Source organism: Papaver somniferum, chromosome 1, assembly GCF_003573695.1.
Source record: "Papaver somniferum cultivar HN1 chromosome 1, ASM357369v1, whole genome shotgun sequence".
Classification (NCBI taxonomy): Eukaryota; Viridiplantae; Streptophyta; class Magnoliopsida; order Ranunculales; family Papaveraceae; genus Papaver; species Papaver somniferum.
In genome coordinates, this window is record NC_039358.1 from 78,713,198 (window position 1) to 78,736,227 (window position 23,030).

Genomic DNA, 23,030 nt, shown 5'->3' on the forward strand with positions numbered 1-23,030 from the left:
TCTAATTTAATTTTGAAACTGTTTTTTTTTAATACGAAAATAAATTCATTGGTGGGAGGATTAAATGACAGAGGTTTTATCCATTTGGATTTTTAGATTAATCCAATCTGGAATATTGTCTTGGTTACGCCAACTAACAGAGCTATCTAGAGTAATTGCAAATTTAGCTAAAGAGTGAGCCACATCATTGGCTTTCCTGGGTGCATACCTAATTATTAAAACTACCCCTTAAAACATCTAGAATTTCTGAAATAATACAATTTGAGGTCCACTTCACAGCATCTCTATTCCCGTTGATGGCAGCAATTATATTTTTGCAATCTCCTTCTATGTGTAGATTACTGCAACCTATTGTCTTTGCCCACTGTATTCCTTTGTATGCTGCAATGGCCTCTGCTTGCTCAGCATTTATGGCTCTGTCTGGTGTGCATCCAACTCCATGTTGCTCACCTGCAATATCACGAATTATTAATCCTAATCCTGATTTCTTATTTAATAAGTCAAATGCAACATCAAAATTTAACTTTAAATAATCCTGGGTTGGAGGATCCCAAGAGTCCCTGTAAGAAGTGTTTACAATATTTCTTCCTTGATTACTCCCTATTAAGGAATTCTGCCAGTCATTATAGTAAGACTGTATTCTGCTAGAGAGAGCAGCTACATTCACATGTATATTATCAAACAAAACTGCACACCTGTTTTTACATATGTGCCACAAAGCTACACAAACCTTCTGATAACAGGTAAGATCATCTACATTCATTCTCTGGCTATTATGATTAAATTTATCAGATAACCAATCATTAATATTACAATTACTAATCATGTTTGCTAACAGGGTATTTGTAGCAAGCCAAATATTCCTTACAATAGGGCAATCAATAAGAAGATGTTGCATTGTTTCTATTGAGTTGTTACAAAGAGAACAATTCCCAATAGCATGGTTAACATATCTGGAGAGTTTTTCATTAGTGGGAAGCATTCCATTAAGAAATTTCCAAATGAAATGTTGCAGTCTTGGTGGAAGCTTAGTTTTCCAAAAGAGTTTCTAGTTTAAGTTTCTATTTCCTATTGAGCCAACAAGAGATTCATTGAGAATAACTTTATAGGCAGATTTAACAGTAAATCTACCACTATTTTCAGGTTCCCATCTAAGGATATCTACATCTCTCCGAGGAAGTCTAATATCTCTAATTTGATTAACGGTTTGTTGGTCTAAAAGAGCCTCAAAAATATCCACCTTCCAATTGTTACTACCTGCATCTATTAGCTGATTGACAGTGGACATATGTGAAGAAACCATTGTACTATTAACTAAGTTCCTATTCCCAGGTATCCATCTATCTTTCCAAATTGTTATTTCTTTACCATTTCCTATTTCCCAGCAACTGAATTTTTTCACATTCAATAAACCTTTGGTTATACCCTTCCAAATCCAAGATCCATTATCAGTAAACTCATTATGAAGAGGATTAGAGTTATGAAAATACTTACCTTCCAGCAGTTTGACCCACAAAGCATCCTTACAGGTGACCATCCTCCAAGCAAGTTTAGTTAGGAGAGCTTCATTCATAATAGCAGACTGTTTAAGGCCTAATCCTCCTAGACATTTAGGGAGGGATATCTTTGTTCCACTTTTTAATATAAACACCTTTAGTATTTTTCTTCTTATTTCACCAAAAATTACTTTGAATGGAATCCATCTTATTAGTAAGGATTTTGGGCATTGGGAACACAGACATGTGGTGAGGAGCAAGAGTACTGACAACAGATTGAGTAAGAACAGTTCTTTCTGGCTAACTTAGGAACTTAGATTGCCAAGGATCTAGTCTACCATCATATCTGTCCATAAGCTCACTAAAGGTTTGAGTTTTATTTTTTTGAATCAGTAATGGAACACCTAAGTATTTATCATTAAGAGTAAGTCTCTTAATGTTAAGAATATTTGAAATTTCATTCTTAACATTATTAGGCACTTTAGGACTAAATGACATACCTGATTTCTCATAGTTGACAGCCTGACCTGAATATAAACTGAATTGTTCTATGATAGAAGCTAGGTTCCTAACACATCTAGCATTTTCCATAGTAAAGAGGAGGCAATCATCTGCAAAGAAAAGATGAGACACTGCAAGGCAGAGTTTGTTAGCTTTCATACCTTGGATTTGATTATCATATTCAGCTTTCATAAGGGCTCTAGAAAAAGAATCCATGCATAGTATAAAAAGATAGGGGGATAAGGGATCCATATGCCTCTGCTCTCTTTGTGGTGAAAACACATCTCCTCGAGAACCATTTAACATTGTGGAAGTGGTAACAATACTTAAGCATTGCTAAATCATTCTACACCAATCTTCACAGAATCCTAGTTTTCTTAGAGTGGCTAAAAGAAATGGCAATTATATAATATCAAAAAGCTTTGGACATGTCCAGCTTTACAACCATCCACCCATTAGTAGCTTTGCAATTTCTCATGGAATGTATCAACTAATGTGCTATTACAATGTTGTCTGTAATTAACCTACCGGACAAAAAAGCCGTTTGATATGGGGAGATAATTTTATCTAACATGCATTTAAGTTTAGTGGCTAAGAACTTAGATATAATTTTGTAAGCTACATTACATAAACTTATAGGTCTAAAACCAGCTGCATTTTTTGGACAATTATATTTAGGAATTAAAGCAGTAAAGTTGTGGTTTAGATGTTTTAACATAAACTTTGACTGAAAAAAAGACTGCCCTATACTTATAGTGTCATTACCTACTGTTCCCACATTTCTTGATAGAAACCAGGTGGAAAACCATATGGTCCTGGAGTTGTCCAGGGTTTCATTCCAAAGACAATTTGTTTCACTTCTTCATGAGTGGGAATCCTAGTTAACATTTTGTTATCATCATCAGTCACACAAGGAGAGATGAATTGAAAATAGGGCTGTCAATGGATATTCGATATCCGGTATCCGTTTCCGAACATCCGGATTCTGTTAGGTTAATATCCGACATAACGGCTATCCGATATCCGATAACCTTAACGTAACGGATATCCGTTTATTAACATAACGGTACCGGTTAAGGGAGTTTCCGTTAGGTTAATATCCGAAACCGTTAGTGTATAACTATATCATAAAATTTTCGGAAATTTTCGATACCTAATACCCTTTAGGTTTACTCTTTAGCCATTTGATTACGTCTCTCCTAAGTAAATATCGGAAAATTATCGAATATTAACGGAAATTATCGGAAATTATTGAATATTAACGGAAATTATTGGAAGTTTTTTGTATCATGAGTAGATAACGAAAATTAACAGAATAATATCCGATATCCGATAGCTTATCATTAACCTTATCGATATTGAATTTTTGAATTCCGATGGATATTATCGGATACCGGATATCCGATAACCCTTAACCTTAACCTTATCGGTATTGCCAATATCCGACGGATTTTTATCCATTGACAGCCCTAATTGAAAATAGTTACTAGGATCAGGAGGGTGTGATGTTCTGCTCATATTAAGGAAATGTGGCTTAAGATTATATGCAATCTCAGTTCTATCAGTAAGCCGTAAACCAATATCATTCAGAATCCATTCAATATTAGTTCTACTTTTTCTAAATTTTTCTTTATTAGTATGAAAATAAGCAGTGTTTCTTTCACCAAACCTGAAAGCATCCTCTTTACCTCTTTGTTTCCAGTAATCTTCTTCAGCATCATACCACCTGTTTAATTCTTTGATCAACTCAACGACATTAGGAGAATTCATGTGAGAACCATTAGCCAAAAACTGATTAATTTGATTTTCAACCTTAGCAATTTGAGTTGGTACATGACCAAAGTGAGTATAGTTCCAATTCTTTAAGATCTGTTTAGTATTAAAAAGGGTTTTTGCATGCCTAAAGGGAGCAAACCTACTTCCACGGTAATTCCAATTGTCTCCAATAAGGGTTGTACAAGAAGCATCTCTAAGCCAATATCTATTGAATCTAAATAATTTATGAGTAGAAGATTCATTTCTAGAAGTACAGAGTAAAATAGGACAATGATCACTAGCATTGGGAATCATGTGGTAAACAATGGCATTAGGAAATTTATTAATCCAGCTAACACAAGCTAAGGCCCTATCTAGTCTTTCTAGAATAATATTTTGGCCATTCCTCCTATTTGTCCAAGTGTATGTGTGACCTACATAATTAAGGGAGTGCAGACCAGCATTACCAATAAGCAAATTGCCTTTATCTAGTTGGGCTTGAGTGACTGGGTAACCCTCATCTTTATCTACTATGTCTAGAATGAGATTCAAATCTCCCATTACACACCAAGGAATATTAAGAGAGGCAGAGACATCATTCATAAACTCCCACTGAGCATCTTTAGTATCAGGATCAAGAGATCCATAAATGAAGGAGAACAGAGAAAAATTGGTTCTAGCATCGATGTTTATAATGCAGTTAACAATATTGAGATAAGAACTATGAATTTTAACATCAATTCCATCCTTCCATAAAAGACAGAGACCACCAGAATGACCTATATGATCAACAAAATATGAGTTTGGATAATTGTATCTAGAGATATAAGACTTTATTTTCCTTGTAAGGTTCTTTGTCTCAATGATAAAAACAATGTCAGGATTGTCTGGTCTAACTAACTCTTTAAGATGGTCTTTAATATTTTTGTTTCCAAAACCACACACATTCAAGAGATAATTTTCATATTTGAGATGAAATTCAAAGTAAATTATTGAGAAAATGTAGAATAGAGAAGGTGCTGAGACTTTAGAACAAAACTAAATGTGTAATATTTTAAAGGGATGGGATATACCTGTCTCTCTCCATTTGCTATAACAACATGTTCAATCTGTGCAAAAACTTGCTTATTCTCCTTGGTGGTTATTGTCATTATTGTGGAATTCTGTAGTTGAGAATTTGCTTGATTTGGAGAACCTGAATCAGTCCCAGTAGACAATGAATTTGGAGTAGTAGTGCTTCTTTGTCTCTTTCCCAGTCTAGCTCCCTCATCTTTGTCCACATTTTCTGCTGCATCGACAATGAATTTGGAGTAGTAGTGCTTCTTTGTCTCTTTCCCAGTCTAGCTCCCTCATCTTTGTCCACATTTTCTGCTGCATCGTCTTCATCAATGTTGTTCTTCTGGAAGTTATCAAATTTAGAAGGGTAAAAAGGCAACTCCAACATGAGGGTGAAAGTCTTGCATTATTTCCAAAAAGAGTGTCACTCACTTTAGAATTGGAATAGCGGTGGGTGATGAGTAAGTGCAATGGGCCTAGCATCACTCAATCCCGTGCCGACTCCGATTTCAAGAAAACCCTAATCCAAGAAGTTACCCATTATAGCGTGTATCCTGGAATAAACTTGTTTCCATAACCAAACAGATCCAATCTCTAGGGCGGCTACTTGTCTATAAATACCACACTACGGGTTCTCGATTTTTTTTTTTCTCAATTGGACTCCTCTCTCTCTCGGTCTTCTTCTTCTCCCCCAAAAGTGAGAAGAGATTTCGTCTGAGATCGATTATCTGATCTACTCAGACAAACACTGTTCTGCTCACTTACTCAAAACGAACAATCAAAAATAGACAAATCATAAATAAAACTAACAGAAAAAAATTGATTTCGCAAGTTATCTGAAACCCTAATTTTGATTTCTGAGTGATTTGGAATCAAATATCCATTACCCATGGATATGCGATTTCCTTTCTCTCCTGCTGAGGTTGCTAAAGTCCGAATGGTTCAGTTCGGTATCCTCAGTCCAGATGAGATTGTAAATCTTCTAAACTCTTCAAATTAGGGTTACTTTGTTGTTATGATTTCATGTTTTGAGTTTAATGTGTTTGTTTGGTTGTTTGTTTGCAGAGGCAAATGTCGGTTGTACAGATCGAACACAGTGAAACAACTGAACGAGGGAAACCTAAACCAGGAGGATTAAGTGATACTCGATTAGGAACAATTGATAGAAAGATGAAGTGTGAAACATGTACAGCTAACATGGCGGAATGTCCTGGACACTTTGGACACTTAGAACTTGCTAAACCTATGTTTCATATTGGGTTTATGAAGATTGTTCTTAGTATAATGCGATGTGTCTGCTTCAACTGTTCTAAAATCCTTGCAGATGAGGTTCGTTTCGGATTGAATTTGCAATTTGACTGTGAATTCTTTTCGAATTGAATGAATTTGCGTTTTTACTGTGAATTCACGTTTTCTTGACTGGTAACTTTTGTTTGAGTACGGTGAGGTGAGTACCTTTAAGCAGATGTTGGATTATGAAAGTTTAGGATTCTGTGATTCTTGTAGGATAGGTTTAGGAGTTGTTGTTTGCTGTTTTAGTGTTTATAATAAGTTGTTAAACTCGTTTGTAGATGGGAAACTTGAAACGTTGATTGATTTCAGAGTCCTGGGAAATATGGAAAGTTCTTTGGATGTTTTTTAGAGCTGGTTGCTTGGCGGTGTAAGCATGTGTCACCTTTTTAATTTTTTTGGTTTGATCACTCAGGAGGATCACAAGTTCAAGCAATCTCAGAGGATAAAGAATCCAAAACATCGACTAAGAAAGGTTCTTGATGCTTGTAAGAATAAAACAAAGTGTGATGGGGGTGATGAAATTGATGTCCAAGACGAAGATTTGGAAAAACCTGTGAAGAAGAGTAGAGGGGGTTGCGGTGCTCAACAACCGAAGCTCACTATTGAAGGTATGAAAATGATTGCAGAATACAAAATTCAAAGGAAGAAAACTGACGATCCAGAACAGCTTCCTGAACCTGTTGAAAGAAAACAACAGCTTACTGCAGAGAGGGTATATTGCTTATGTCCCTGACTCTTTGTCCCTTTTCTTTTGTATACCTTTCGGTTGCTAATTTATGTTGCCTCTTTTCCAGGTTTTGAGTGTCCTCAAGCGGATAAGTGACGAGGACTGTATATTGTTGGGTTTGAACCCTAAATATGCCCGCCCAGATTGGATGATTTTACAAGTCCTCCCTATACCTCCTCCTCCTGTGAGACCTTCTGTGATGATGGATACATCAGCTAGGAGTGAGGTAGCTATCTTTTCACGAATTGCCTTAAACTTTCCCTTACCACCGTGGAGAAACCTATCTTCATTTGAGGGAACCGTTGTCCTCAGTTTCTAATACTATGTTTATAACTCTTTGAACAGGATGATTTAACTCATCAATTGGCGATGATTATTAGACACAATGAGAATCTGAGGAAGCAGGAGAGAAATGGTGCTCCTGCCCACATTATTTCGGAGTTCGCACAACTATTACAGTTCCATATTGCAACTTATTTTGACAATGAGCTGCCTGGTCAACCAAGGGTACGCTACCATACTACACATGCATCTTCACGTGTTTGTATATTCTTGTTGGTTGTTAACTGGACTGTGCTTATTTTTCAGGCTACACAACGTTCTGGAAGACCAATCAAATCTATATGCAGTAGGCTTAAGGCGAAGGAAGGTCGAATTAGGGGTAACTTAATGGGGAAGCGTGTTGATTTTTCAGCTCGTACTGTCATCACGCCAGATCCAACAATCAACATTGATGAACTGGGAGTCCCTTGGAGTATTGCTTTAAATCTGACATATCCAGAAACAGTGACACCCTATAACATCGAAAGGTATATCTTTTGGTTGCATCAGTATGATGGATTCATTAGTTTCCGACACTGACTGACTTGCCTAACCTTACAGGTTGAAGGAGCTTGTTGAATATGGGCCTCATCCTCCCGTTGGTAAAACTGGGGCAAAGTACATTATAAGGGAAGATGGACAGAGACTTGATCTTCGTTATTTGAAAAAAAGCAGTGATCATCATTTAGAGCTTGGATATAAGGTTTGGATTTACATCCCTTCTTCCGCTCTCTTTTCTGTCACAGATCTTTTGTTATGATGGATCTGCCCCTTATTTTCTCCAGGTAGAGAGACACTTGAATGATGGTGACTTTGTCCTTTTCAACCGTCAACCAAGTCTTCACAAAATGTCTATCATGGGGCATAGAATCAAGATTATGCCTTACTCAACCTTTCGTCTGAACTTATCTGTAACTTCACCATACAATGCTGATTTTGATGGGGATGAGATGAACATGCATGTTCCTCAGTCATTTGAGACGAGGGCAGAAGTTTTGGAGCTCATGATGGTTCCTAAGTGCATCGTGTCACCTCAGTCTAATAGGCCTGTTATGGGTATTGTCCAGGACACACTCTTAGGGTGCCGGAAAATCACCAAAAGAGATACGTTTATAGAGAAGGTAGTGGGTTGCCCAATCTTCTGATTTCGTTTAATGTTTTTTCAAATGCGCTCCTCTATGTTTTATTGCTCTTAAGACTCAAATTATATCATTCTTGTGTTTTGCAGGATGTCTTCATGAACATCTTGATGTGGTGGGAGGATTTTGATGGAAAAGTACCTGCTCCTACAATTTTGAAGCCTAGACCTCTCTGGACTGGAAAACAAGTCTTCAATCTCATTATTCCGAAGCAGATTAATCTCTTGAGAACCTCAGCGTGGCATTCAGAGAATGAAACTGGTTTTATAACACCAGGAGATACCCAGGTTAGAATAGAGAGGGGGGAGCTTCTCACAGGTACTCTGTGCAAGAAGGCCCTTGGAACATCTACTGGAAGTCTTATTCATGTCATCTGGTATGAGAATATATTGACCTTCGAATAAGTTATAATCTGCTTCCATATTGTAATTGGTTTTTGAACTGTTTTGGGTACATGTTCCTGTATGCAGGGAAGAAGTTGGTCCTGATGCTGCTCGTAAGTTCTTGGGTCACACTCAGTGGCTTGTTAACTACTGGCTTTTACAGAATGGTTTTAGCATTGGAATTGGAGACACGATCGCTGACGCCTCGACCATGGAGAAAATTAACGATACAATTTCAAAAGCGAAAAATGAAGTCAAAGATCTTATCAGAATGGCCCAGGAGAAGAGTTTAGAACCTGAACCTGGGCGAACTATGATGGAATCGTTCGAGAACAGAGTGAATCAGGTATGCAATATTATTGTTATTTGTTTTCACCTTGTTGTGCTCACTTTAGCAACGTCTGCTGTTTCCTAAAGTACCAATGCTCTTTCAGGTGTTGAACAAAGCTCGTGACGATGCTGGAAGTAGTGCTCAGAAGAGTTTGTCTGAGAGTAATAATCTCAAGGCTATGGTTACAGCAGGATCAAAAGGAAGTTTTATTAACATATCACAGATGACTGCTTGTGTCGGACAGCAGAATGTAGAGGGGAAGCGGATTCCTTACGGATTCATTGATCGAACACTACCTCATTTTACTAAGGATGACTATGGGCCTGAAAGTCGTGGGTTTGTGGAGAATTCATACTTGCGGGGTCTGACTCCACAAGAGTTCTTTTTTCACGCTATGGGAGGTAGAGAAGGTCTGATTGATACTGCCGTGAAAACTTCTGAGACGGGGTATATCCAGAGGCGTCTTGTGAAGGCTATGGAGGACATTATGGTCAAATATGATGGCACTGTCCGGAATTCTTTAGGAGATGTCATTCAATTTCTTTATGGAGAGGATGGTATGGATGCTGTTTGGATCGAGTCTCAGAAGCTGGACTCCTTGAAAATGAAGAAACCCGAGTTTGATAAGGTTTATAGGTTTGAGTTTGATGATGACAATTGGACTCCAAATTACATGCAATCAGATTATGTTGAAGATCTGAAAAATATTAGAGAGTTCCGTCATGTGTTTGACGCAGAAGTTAAGAAATTGGCAGATGATCGGCTCCAGCTTGGAACTGAGATCACTACCACTGGTGACAATTCTTGGCCCATGCCTGTGAACTTAAGGAGGCTCATTTGGAACGCACAAAAGACCTTTAAGGTTGACCCGAGAAGGCCTTCTGATATGCACCCCATGGAGATTGTGGAAGCTATTGATAAACTTCAGGAAAGGCTTAAAGTTGTTCCTGGTGATGATTCAATGAGTATGGAGGCTCAGAAGAATGCTACCCTGTTCTTCAACATTTTGCTGCGTAGCACTTTTGCGAGTAAGAGGGTGTTGAAAGAACACCACCTGACACGTGAAGCATTTGATTGGGTTATTGGTGAAGTTGAGTCTCGTTTTTTACAGTCATTAGTTGCTCCCGGTGAAATGATTGGTTGTGTTGCAGCACAGTCTATTGGCGAACCTGCTACTCAGATGACTCTTAACACCTTTCACTATGCTGGAGTGAGTGCGAAGAATGTGACCCTCGGTGTTCCCAGGTTAAGAGAAATTATTAACGTTGCCAAGAAAATCAAAACACCATCTCTCTCTGTTTATCTGAAACCCGAGGTTAATAAGACAAAAGAAAGGGCTAAGAATGTTCAGTGTGCTCTGGAATACACTACTTTGCGTAGTGTAACTCAAGCTACTGAGGTATGGTATGATCCAGATCCAATGGGCACCATTATTGAAGAAGATATTGATTTTGTCAAGTCCTACTATGAAATGCCCGATGAAGAGGTTGCACCAGAGAAAATTTCTCCCTGGCTTCTTAGGATTGAGTTAAATCGTGAAATGATGGTGGACAAAAAATTGAGCATGGCCGACATTGCAGAAAAAATCAACCTCGAGTTTGATGATGACTTGACCTGTATATTTAATGACGACAATGCGGAAAAACTGATCCTCCGTATCCGTATCATGAATGATGAGGCTCCCAAAGGGGAGTCACTGGATGAATCTGCGGAAGATGACGTTTTCCTCAAGAAGATTGAGAGTAACATGTTGACCGAAATGGCCCTTAGAGGAATACCAGATATCAATAAGGTTTTCATCAAGAGCGGGAAAGTTAACAGGTTTGATGAGGATGAAGGATTCAAGCCAGAGGTTGAGTGGATGCTGGATACTGAAGGTGTTAATTTGTTGGCTGTTATGTGCCATGAAGATGTTGATGCCACAAGGACTACGAGTAACCACTTAATTGAAGTGATAGAGGTTCTTGGTATTGAGGCAGTTCGTCGATCCCTCTTGGATGAGTTGCGAGTCGTTATTTCATTTGATGGATCTTATGTCAACTATAGGCACTTGGCTATCTTATGTGACACCATGACGTACAGGGGTCATTTGATGGCCATCACCCGTCATGGTATCAATAGGAATGATACCGGGCCAATGATGAGATGCTCATTTGAAGAAACGGTTGACATTCTTTTGGATGCTGCCGTGTATGCTGAAACAGATCATCTGAGAGGAGTTACTGAAAACATCATGCTTGGTCAGCTTGCGCCAATTGGGACTGGAGATTGTTCCTTGTACCTGAATGATCAAATGCTACAGCAAGCTATTGAGCTTCAATTGCCAAGTTATATGGAAGGTCTGGATTTTGGCATGACGCCTTCTCGTTCGCCAATCATGGGAACCCCATATCACGAGGGAATGATGTCACCAAATTACTTGCTGAGCCCTAATGCTCGCTCCTCGCCAATATCAGATGCTCAGTTTTCTCCATATGTTGGCGGGATGGCATTCTCTCCTACTTTATCTCCGGGGTACAGTCCATCATCTCCAGGCTACAGCCCGTCATCTCCTGGATACAGCCCAACCTCTCCTGGATACAGTCCGACCTCTCCTGGATACAGCCCGACTTCTCCTGGATACAGCCCGACCTCTCCTACATACAGCCCCAGCTCTCCTGGTTACAGTCCAACAAGTCCTGCATATTCTCCAACCAGCCCATCTTATTCCCCCACATCACCAAGTTATAGCCCCACTTCCCCGAGCTATAGCCCCACTTCTCCAAGTTACAGCCCCACTTCCCCAAGCTATAGCCCCACTTCCCCCAGCTACAGCCCCACTTCTCCGGCTTACAGCCCCACTTCCCCCGCTTACAGCCCTACCTCTCCAGTCTATAGCCCTACCTCTCCATCATACAGTCCTACGTCACCATCATATAGCCCCACCTCGCCGTCCTACAGCCCCACCTCGCCGTCCTACAGCCCCACCTCGCCATCCTACAGCCCCACCTCGCCATCATACAGCCCCACCTCTCCTGCATACAGTCCGACGTCTCCTGGGTACAGTCCGACATCTCCGAGCTACAGTCCCACATCTCCCAGCTACAGTCCCACATCTCCTAGTTATCATCCTTCATCGGCAAAGTACAGTCCATCTTTGGCATACTCTCCAAGCAGTCCAAGAATATCACCGTCTAGCCCATACAGTCATACATCTCCAAATTACAGGTGACTACTAAACGTTCATTTTCCTATCTGAATGTCACATAGGAACAAGGTTGCATCAAATATCTTGCTGTAGCTTTATGTTCATGTTTAGCCATTTGATCGGAAGGCTTTGAGATGGCTAAAGTGTGCTCTGGGTTGGCTTTCCCTGCTGACTCGTTATGGTTTACTTGTTCAGTGTTTTTCACTAGGTGAATTAGAGCGCCAGGATTAGCTATCAATCGTTGATATTAAGTCTGTTGATTTTTGTTATCTTAATATATGTTGCTTCTTGTGCAGTCCAACATCACCGTCGTACTCACCGACTTCTCCATCTTACTCTCCTCCAAGTCCAACATACAGTCCCAGCAGGTCAGATTCTCAATTTTTTATGTTTCAGTGTTATAGAAAACATTTTTGAGATGTAGAAAGAAAATTGAGATGTAGAAAGAAATAATGCATGTAATTAGTAATATATGGCATTTTCAGTTGAACTAACTTCTTTGGCCTTTTTGATCATTTTCTGCTGCAGTCCTGGTGCGAACCCGGACTATAGCCCTAGTTCCCCACAGTTTAGGTAAGCAACTTTTTGTTACCTCTAACTTCATTGAACTTGTCTGTTATATGGTAGTTCCCCACTTAATAATGCTTTCTCACTGAAACAGTCCGAGTGCGGGATATTCACCAACGGCTCCGGGCTACTCACCGTCATCCACCAGTCAGTTCACTCCAGAGACGAGCAACAAGGATGATGGAAGCACACGTTAAGTTGGAGATGTCATAATTGTAATAGGCAGGACAGCTGTAATCTTGGTTAAAACCCTGGAATGATTGGAAGGAAGTTTTTAGTGTTATTTGATGATATATACGGAATTTGAAAAGATCAAACCCAACCAGTCCCTGGTATCACAATGATTTTTATTTTTTTCATGTGATCAATGTACTTCCCTTTGAAACTTTCCTCGACATCATTGTCCTTTAATTTCAATCTTTCCTCAGTTTTTAGTGTTATTTGATGATATATACGGTAAAGTCTGGACCAAAAGTGTCCATGTTCATGTCAAGCTTGAGGTTTGCTTGTCTTAGGCTCACTAGACGAGCCTATATGGTACAAGCTGAGTCAAGTTTAAGCTTGAGTTTCTTACATTCATAATTCCAAAGCATGAACCACCATCCTGAGCTTGAATAATGATTTTATGGCGGCGGCAGCTAAACAATTTCCTTTGGCTACATGTACGGTTGCCTTACTAACTTCCAGTAATAATTTACTGCCATGTCTGGTTCACGAGTCTTTGAAAAAATCAACCCAACCACTCCTAGCATCACAAGGATTTTTTTCAGAGTGTGATCAATCAGTTCTATTGCATGCCCTTGAAACTTTCCTCGACATATAATTGTATGTACTTCAATTTGAAACTTTCCTCAGCATCACTCCTATGTAAGATGCCCAGCTTAGTTTGTAGATACACACATCCATCATTCTACATACCAAGCTTAGTTTCCTCAACATCACTCCTCAACAATAGCTTAGTTTCCTCAACATCACTCCTCAACAAAAGCTTAGTTTCTGAGAGATGAATCATCAAATGTTGTTCTTAGAAATCATTGTCAAGTTAATGATCTTGTTGTCCATTTTCGCTCATGGAACTGCTGCAGGTCTGAATTTCGTTGTTGGTGACGAACTCCCCAGACTTTGAGTGTCGGAGATACTCTCGGTATGTGTTTTGAGTTGTCTAGTTAATGATGGAGTTTATTTACTTTTAACTGTTCAAGAATTGTTGAAACTGAAACTGACTCTTTTTATTACAAACAGAGTTTGTGATTCTGCCCAGCCACTCCATGCTTGAAGTAAACGAGATTTCGTACGGTTCACGGAAAATCCAATAAGCTTTTATAATTCTCCATCTACATTTGTGTCGCTCACCTCTTTAGGTGCTAGGTACTTCATCTGTGGTACTCAAGGTCACTGTACCTTGGGAATGAAAGTAAAGATTGTGGTTGACGAAATTGGATCAGCACCACCATCACCAATTGGCCGTCCTAGTCATATTCCGCTACCACCACCACCACCTTCGCCTATTGTTAGTTCTCCACCACCTCCGGTTCCCCACTCTTCTGCTGCCAGCAACAAAAAGAACATAATAATGATTACTTGGGTAATCAATTTCTTCTGTGGTTAATTTGGAGATTATGATGATTATGGTATGGTATGGAATTATTTACTTTATTATCTATGCTTTTTATGTTGTGGTGTAGTGTTACTTTTATTATCTATGAAAGAATGTGGTGTTGTAGTGTTGTTACTTATCTATGAAAGGAAAATGTTATGGTTTTATATTTTCTAGCTATATTTTTTGTTTCCTTGTTCAATATTATTATTTTAATCACCACAAACAATGATCCAAATACCCCTGATTACTGCGTCACTGAATAATTTCAACAATACATACCGTATTATGTTTATCCGCCATCTCTCTCAAGACTTCAGCGATAACCTAACCCTGATATGTGTGAAGAAAAGATTGGTCTGGAAAACTTGAGTTGTTTCCTAACCCTGATGCTGCTACAGTTGTTGATATTGAAGATTAATCTCATATCAATTTTCGAGATGGATTTTTCATCTACATCGAATAGGAATGTATAAACAGATATTTTATTGATTCATTCATTGCCTGTTTATGTTAAAGAATTGATTGTTGTTGGTGTTGCTGGTGCCTTTGCTAAAACCACTGCCCCATTGGAAGGCATTCTCTTGCAGGTAATTAGGTCAATTAAGACTTTGTGTAATTGTTGATATAAAAATGTGATTTTTTTATTAATTTTGGGGATTTTATAGACTAGAAAAGAAAGGTTTCATTCAATTGGTGTGTATCAATCTATGGAGAAGTTATTGAAGTATGAGAGTGTCTTTGAATTCTTTCGGTAGGTCATAATGTGCTGCATTGCTTTATGAATTCTTTTGTGGTTTCTTTACATTGTTTTTTTTTTCCAAAAAGTGAAGTTTTTAATTGAGAAATATCGATGTTGGATCTTGAATAACTATCCTGCAATGGGTACAGGTCCTGTTGTTGATCTTTTAGCGGGCTCTGTAGCCGGTGGAACTGCCGTTTTGTTTGCTTACCCCTTAGATTTTAGCTCGAACCAAGCTTGCTTATCAGGTACACGACTAAAAACTAGTGGCTTTGCATCATATAATGTTTATCATAATCTTTTTCGTCGTACTTTTGTAGGTTATGAGTCCTAAGAGAGTATAGGGCATGGTTTGCATAGTTCACATTCTCTGCCTGATCATTGTGGTTTAAAAGATGTCTTTAAGAGTGTATATAGGGAAGGTTGGAACGAGTGTGCTGTATCGAGGTGTAGGTATGTGTATAGCCATTTTTCTGATACTGAGTTAAGTTTTAGCTGTTTATTCTGCAAATTTTCCGCTAAACATGAAAAGAAATTAGGTAGAAGTGGCAATACCTATTGTTTGAGCATGTATCTTCCATGTATTTGTCACAATTATTACTCTTCAATGGATGAGGGGACACTAGGATTTCAATACTTCCTTGTTGCCTTAACAATTTAACATGTAACAACATACGGTGTTAATGATGTGAAATCTCGGTAAGTATTTTTGTAAAAATGGTAAGTGAATAACGATATTACTTCATTAACAGGTCCTACACTTGTTGGAATCCACCCTTATGCTGTTTTGAAGTTTTACATAGATGAGGAACCCAATAGATGGGTCCTTGAAGAGCACCAGAATTCTGTTATGTTGTGTCTATCTTTTGGGGATTTAACTGGGTTGTTTGGACAAATATCTACATACCCATTAAATGTCGATAGGAGACGATGCAGGTAACTCTTTTTGTGAGTCCACAAATTCTGTAAGTTAGTTGCTAAATCTTTGAATTAGCTTGGGAAAATAGGAGTTTGTAAGCTTTTGCCTTGGTTATTTCAGGTTCAGAGTCTACAACAAGATGGTCCTGGATACAGGATCCTGACTCAACTGCTTTGTCCGCAACTAGATCCCAAGCATTTTAAGATATTTTACCGCAGGGAATTTTCGGTCCCAGTGATATTGAAGTATGCTTTGATCACTTTCCCTACTATCTGAGGTAAACTACTTTTAATTGTTGCCTACTTGGTGGTTGTCTCTTGATTGCTGCTTTACTGTATACATATACATATATATATATATATATATAGTCTGGGTTTTTTTAGTTTGCCCGTCCAGACTCTTTTTCATTATGATCTTGATGGTTTAGTTTTTACGTTTACATTCTGAAGTGTACAGACTTTATTTTACATCATGTAGTTAGGGCTCTAGTTCATAACTCTCATCACCAGCCTTCTGGAATAGAGAGTTTAAAACGCATCATATATTCTATGGGAAAAATATGGTTTGGTCATTTTTAGGTGGTCTCATGTCTATTTGGTCCTGTCAGAAATTACATTTTCCATAATTATTAAAATATCTAAGTACCCCTTCCCTCTCTTATTTTTCCCGAATGGTTTCTCTCTCTTGTTTATTTTCTCTACTAATTTCTCTCTCCTTCTAACCTTAATATTTAAAAGTTTAAAAATTAAATATCTCTCAAAATATATGTCAAAAATTAATAAATTTTATATATTCGGAAAGTCCTCGACTATAGCTTTCCAACGAGTACCATTGTCGCCATGTTTCAGAGCTTTTTAATTTTTTTCGGTATAATAGTAGTTCATTCCGAGAATGAACACTATTTTATAACATGGTAGTTCATTCTAGTTCTAGCAGTTCATTTCATAGAATGAACTCGTATACACTAGCAATTTATTTTGTAGAATAAACTCATAGTAATTGTTCAATTTGAAGAATGAAGTCGCAATGGTAGTTCATTATTATAGTTCGTATTGAAGAATGAACTCGTGATAGATGTTCTTAATTTCGAATGCACTCATAATAGTTGTTCATATTGTAGGAATGATAATTCATGTTCTAAAACGAACTTGTAATAGTAATTAAAAATGGTAGTTCATATTGTAGAATGAACTCGTAATAGTTGTTCATTATTGTAGTTCATTTTATAAAATGAACTCGTAAACGGTAGTTCATATTATAGAATGAACCCGTGATAGGTGTTCATATTGTATAATGAACTCGTAATAATAGTTCATTATACCACTTCATTTTGTAGAATGAAGTCGTATGATAGTTCATTTTGTAGAATGAACTCGTATGTTGTTTAATCCAAAGAGTTCACTTTTTGGAATGAATTAACTAGCATGATAGTTCATTAAAGTAGTTGATTTTGTAGAATGAACTCGTATAATAGTTCATTAAAGTAGTTCATTTTATTGAACTCGTATAATAGTTTATTTTATAGCTAAAAAATAAGGCAAAAATTAAAAGCTTCGAAACATAACGATAATGGTACTCGTTGGAGGGCTTTCTGAATATATAAAATTTATCATTTTTGGACACATGATTCAAAAGATATTTAAATTTTAAGTTTTTATTTATTTATTTTTATTAAGAGAGAGAAAAAACAAATGTGTGACATCACCTTAGGACCAAACCATTATTTTCTAGGACCAAATAATAATATAAGGATATTTATGCCACTACAAGATGACATTTACATCATCCATGACATCACCCTAGGACCAAAGTATAATTTTTAGGACCAAACTATAATATATTTTTCTAAAAAGGACCAAACAGACAGTTGACTGAGTCAACTGGACCAAACTCATCCTAATATATTATTTCTAGGACCATATGGTATTTCCTACATATTCTATATGAAACCAGCACTAAACATTCGCTTAGTGTGAAGTTAGATTTGCTCATGAAAATAAGAAATCTAGTTCTTAGTGTGAAGTTAGATTTGATCCTGTTGCTTTGCTGCGATGTCGTCAAAAAGGATTAAGCATGTAGCATACAAACATCTTGGGAGAGATCTTTCAAAACCATAACTAGGGTTTCTCATATATCTTTATTTTTGGAATTATGAGAAAGAGGAAATCAAGAGATAACAAATCTTCTAATGATCGTGTTAGATAAGATGAGATTGATAGGATCAGATTTCCTTACAGAATAGAAGACAAGCATAAACTCACTTCTTTTGTTGACAACTCATGTTTTGAGAAATACAAAACCCTTAAGAGAGTAGAGTTTACTGCTGAAAAGAGATTCGATCGTGAAGTCCAAGACAAAGACTGTGAAGTTTGTTCAAGATCGGAACTGAGAAAATCTTTTTGATTTTGAAAATTATATGTCTGACTTGAGAAGCTCTGCAGGTTAACTGCACAGAATGAGAAGTGTGTTTTAGTTATGAAGTGAGTGTTTGCTGCACAATTCATGTGCTTAGATTGCTTATTTTCAGTTCCTTCCATTGATTTTGGTTTTGGTACGGTCTTTGTCATGTGAGAGATCACGAGTGAGCTGACTTGCGAGTTTAATGATGAAACTAAAAATGCTATTATAGGATTGAAATTGGTGAGATACATTGAGTACAAGTTGATGTGGTCTTTTATGAGTCTGCATTCAATTGAGAATGTGGCTTGGTGTTCTTTATCCTTGACTGTTTTTACTTCATTATCCAAGTTATGCTTTGTGTGAGTGAATAATTCCTGGTGCTTTACTAAGTACTCTAGTGTGTTGAATAATGCAAGGCAACAATCTATCTTGATAATTCAGGTGACTGCTCGCAGACTACAGGTTACGGCTACTGGAAAGAATTATAGTTCACAAAAGTTGAATCTAGTTTGATTGATCTCATCTATTTGTGGAAAATTGAGATCACCACACCCACTAATGTTTGTACATGCTGTTCAAATGTATACCACTTCTGGTTATTCTATCGTTTGGTCCAGCATCGGCTGAATCTAATGAAAACTCATCCAGAGAGACAGCGCAAGGATCAATTCAATGCAACCGTTTGGTCAAATGCAAGTCCTCTTATCTCAGAGGACAGGGCCCTTTGTGCAGTTATTTGAGAAGTACTCTAGTGATCATTTTACATTACAGTTTCTTATAGTGTTTTAGATCCTGTTAGCTTCACAAATGAAGGACTCTAGATTTTGATTTTTGAGGGTAGAAAACTGATCAGTAGAGATTCAATTAGAGATATTGAGAGATTCAATGACTTGTTTCTTTTTCATCAAAAGTTGAATTTGTATTTTGTGTTTCTCAATCAATTTGTATTTATTGCAAAGGTAAATCTATAATATAAGCAAAAATGATTAGTTTGGTGTCCCTAGAATTTTGATTACTTTTTCAGTAGACATAAATGCCCCTGCGTCATCGTCACATTTTGGTAGATTCTGAGAACTCAAGGGGCAAATAGGTTCGACAAAAATAAATCATTGTTTTTTTCTCCTCAACCGTGAACACTGAAACACCATCAGTCATCTTCTCCCACACGAACAACTACCAGCAACAGCATTGCCTCCATTACACAAAAACACCATCACCACTTCCTTAATATCTTCTTCTTCCAATTGTTGTTGTTTTTCCCCCAATTTTCTGCCCTAATCTAATTGTAAGAGCAACTCTTCTCACCATCTTCAATTGATAAGCAACATCGTAACAGGCAACTGAAACTGAAATAGAAAATGGGTATGAATTGAAATTGGATTTGTCAAACGATTTCAGTTCATATTACTTTCGTTTTTATACAGCAGATACAAACCTGATATCTCTATCAAATTTTCTGTTCCTCAACAAATATTAAAGCTTTTGTATCGGTACAAAGATTATTTCAAGAGAAAAAGGGAGAAACAAACCCCAGTTGTTCGATTTAACCTATAATTCCAAAAAAATAATATAAAAATACCAAATCCAATCATCAACCAAGAAAATAGAACTAATAATCATATACGGATAAAATCGGAACATGAAAGAAATGGTCAAGAAGGAAATGCCCGGAAGTGGGGTAGTACCGTAGTAGAGTTGCTGCAGTTGCAGATCAAATAGAAGAAGAGAAAATTGATGCCTGGAATATTTAACAAAGTGATGCCTGCTTTCTAAAGTTTCGACATCTGGTCGCATGCATTGACTGCTGTAGAGGTGAGACAAACTAGACCGTAGCAAGTGAAAGTGGTGTTTAGGTGGTATTTGGTCACGTATACACATTTCTTTACCAAGGAATTACAGATGGCTCCGGCATAATATGGGTATGGGACCCACCAAGTAAAATTAAGACTTATTCTAGACTTTTGTCGGCCGCGACAACGGTCATCGAGCACCACCACCAGTATCATCCCCGACACCAATATCACCACCCGCCAGTAACACCAACGTTATCACAGCTGCCACCGTTTCCAAGAAAACTCCTGTCGAAATTATTTTATCTTTTTGTAGTGATCTACACTGCAAATGAATAATCAGGCCTAATTCTACATGATCTACTCTGCAGACATTAGAGATAAACCCCAAAGAGGGAAGAACAACACACAAATTCTATTTCATGAAAAGAAAGGGAAAGCAGAGTCGATACATATTGGGGAAGAAGAATGTCGCATGTGCCAGACACACACTAATAGTACTAAGTACACCCAGGGTGCCCTTATACACGGGTGCCCTATAAGACATGGGACATGACAAATCCCACCCCGATAAGAAAATGGAATGTGCGGGGCTGAAGATATGCATAGTTGTCGCAGCTTGTTCATGGATACTGTAAGAGATGCGACCCATGTAATCTTCAACGCCAAGGCCCATATAAGTTGAACTCAGGTCTTGGTAAATACTAGTAAAAGCACCACTTGCATCCATGAGCAACAACCCCAAAATAATGTTACTAATGACTGTATAAGCACTTTTGAGTATACTGATGTGTTTGTAGTAAGCCGAGAAAACCCAAATAAATGGGTCTCCTTTGCTGAACTTATCAAGTGAGCCAATACTAGCAGGTATAACAGTGCCTAGGGTGCAGCCCATTTGACGTGGAAGAGACCTCCTGTGATTCCTCCAACGACAGTCAATGAAATAGCATGGTAACAAGAAGAAATCCCACACCCAGTCGAAACAGACCTTATAACTTCAAAAATCACGGCTAGGTAGATAATAGTGAAAGCGTCGTTCCCAGCGTTGAGTAACAACTTAGGAATAGCATTGAAATTGACTGTCCGTGTACCTTTGAGAATCAAAGACCTTACTTCACTTCCAGTTGAGCCATGAACGTAAATCTTCAGGTTGTCTTCTACCTCAGAAAACTCATTCCCATCTCTTATCTGGATGATGACTTCTTTACTGCTGGGAATCAACTAAAGATTTTTATCTTTCTCAACAGATAAAGTATTCAGCTCAAGTTTGTGCATAATGAATCTGTTGATGTGATGTCTAACTGAATTAAAAGGTGAGCTTGCTGTATGTGCCGAACATTTCATTGAAGTAAAGAACACCACCTGCAACAAATGACTGGTAATCCCTGGGTTTGAAGAGGAAAAGATTACCTCTAACTGAATATCTAATGTGAGTGTCCGTTCGTTGTCATTCCGCTTCTCTGAACCTGTCCTGCATTCCCACTCTTCGTTCAAACTCCTTATGAGATAACAGCAAGAATGAATTGAGCTGGATATATTTGAACCTTAGCTTGAAACCCAGAGAGCAATAATAGCTCATGGATTGGTGATTCTCCATCCTCACACACAAACAATTCTCAAGTTGTACACTTCTAATACAGTCTTCTTCATACATAGCTCCCAACCATCGACAACAACATGCTGGAAAATATAAAAGAGTGGGAAAAACAATCCAACAGGCATATCGAATTACCTCAACACGCTCTCCTCTAACTTGACCTGGAATGGTTTTATAGGACTTCTGTGAAGGTGCTGGACAATCCAAGCTCAAAAGATGAACATATAGAATTTGCAGAGGGAGCATGCTTAGACTTGTACCGTTCATTAAAATAATTCGTGTAACATCACCATGTTCAGTACAACACACACTGCCATCATGACATGGTTCCAACAGGTGATGAGAAACAATACTCAGAAGCATTTTACAGAACCCATAACAGAAGATAGGTGAAAAATTGAATGGATGTCGAGGTATACATTTCTTCCTGAGATTGAAAACTTCACAGCAATAACAACACGGAATGTGTTCTGTGTTTGCATTATTCTTTGCATATAAACATTCCTTAAGCAGTTGGTCTTGATTCCCAACCCAGCGAAAACTCCATTCACTACTACCAGCATTTCCCGTACTCCTTAATTTAAAGGAGAACAAGGTGATTCCAAATACATATAAGAAACCCAATAGGCTGAGCTCTAGAATAGTTACCTTCCACACCAATAGCGAGGCTCTGTTGACTACGAGCGTATCAATTCCCATAAACCCTTTCGGATTCACTTTCACCCACTCGTGTCCACTATTTCCACCACCTTTAGCCTTTGCAAGTATTTCTCTGATTCCCACCAGCCTTACAAATGATTTCACTCCTTTATAATCCATCTTGAGCCGCAAGAGCTTACGATAACCTTCAACAGCTTCATGAGTGGCAGTAAACTGAAAGATGCAATGCAAGAAAGGTGATAGTTCTTCCTGATTCCGTTGTCGGAGAAGCACAAAACCATTAAGACTCCAGTTATGAAGAGTAGGCCTGTAATCGACTAGTTGTTGTGCATTGCTAGGTTCGTTTTCCCCTGCGACATTAAGACTCGAACTAGTACAGAGAACATTAACTTGCTGCAAAATTTCATAATACAACTCGCAAGCATTCTGACTGTCACCGTTTTGAACAAGTAAAACATTGGAATACCCGAATAACAATTCCACACAGTACCCAAATTCCATAATTAGCTCATATAAAGAATTCCCACTTTTAAGCACGTCCAATCTTTACCACGACCAAACAAGATTTG

General features: G+C 38.0%; 2 protein-coding genes and 1 pseudogene across 2 annotated transcripts; 2 read left to right on the forward strand and 1 right to left on the reverse strand.

Annotated features, from left to right (window-relative positions):
* Positions 1 to 208: 208 nt before the first annotated feature.
* LOC113340098 lies at positions 209 to 898 on the reverse strand. The gene has a single exon (XM_026585333.1). It carries the CDS (start codon positions 896 to 898, stop codon positions 209 to 211), a length of 690 nt encoding a protein of 229 aa, XP_026441118.1.
* Positions 899 to 5,474: 4,576 nt separating this feature from the next.
* Positions 5,475 to 13,183, forward strand: LOC113291523 (DNA-directed RNA polymerase II subunit 1-like). Its single transcript, XM_026541050.1, has 14 exons — positions 5,475 to 5,781; positions 5,874 to 6,137; positions 6,514 to 6,813; positions 6,896 to 7,054; positions 7,174 to 7,335; positions 7,417 to 7,637; positions 7,711 to 7,852; positions 7,935 to 8,270; positions 8,378 to 8,664; positions 8,759 to 9,017; positions 9,106 to 12,209; positions 12,486 to 12,557; positions 12,718 to 12,762; positions 12,851 to 13,183. The coding sequence occupies exons 1-14, from the start codon at positions 5,698 to 5,700 to the stop codon at positions 12,951 to 12,953; spliced, it is 5,538 nt and encodes a 1,845-aa protein (XP_026396835.1). The 5' UTR covers positions 5,475 to 5,697; the 3' UTR covers positions 12,954 to 13,183.
* Positions 13,184 to 14,691: 1,508 nt separating this feature from the next.
* LOC113340183 lies at positions 14,692 to 16,276 on the forward strand (annotated as a pseudogene).
* Positions 16,277 to 23,030: the final 6,754 nt, after the last annotated feature.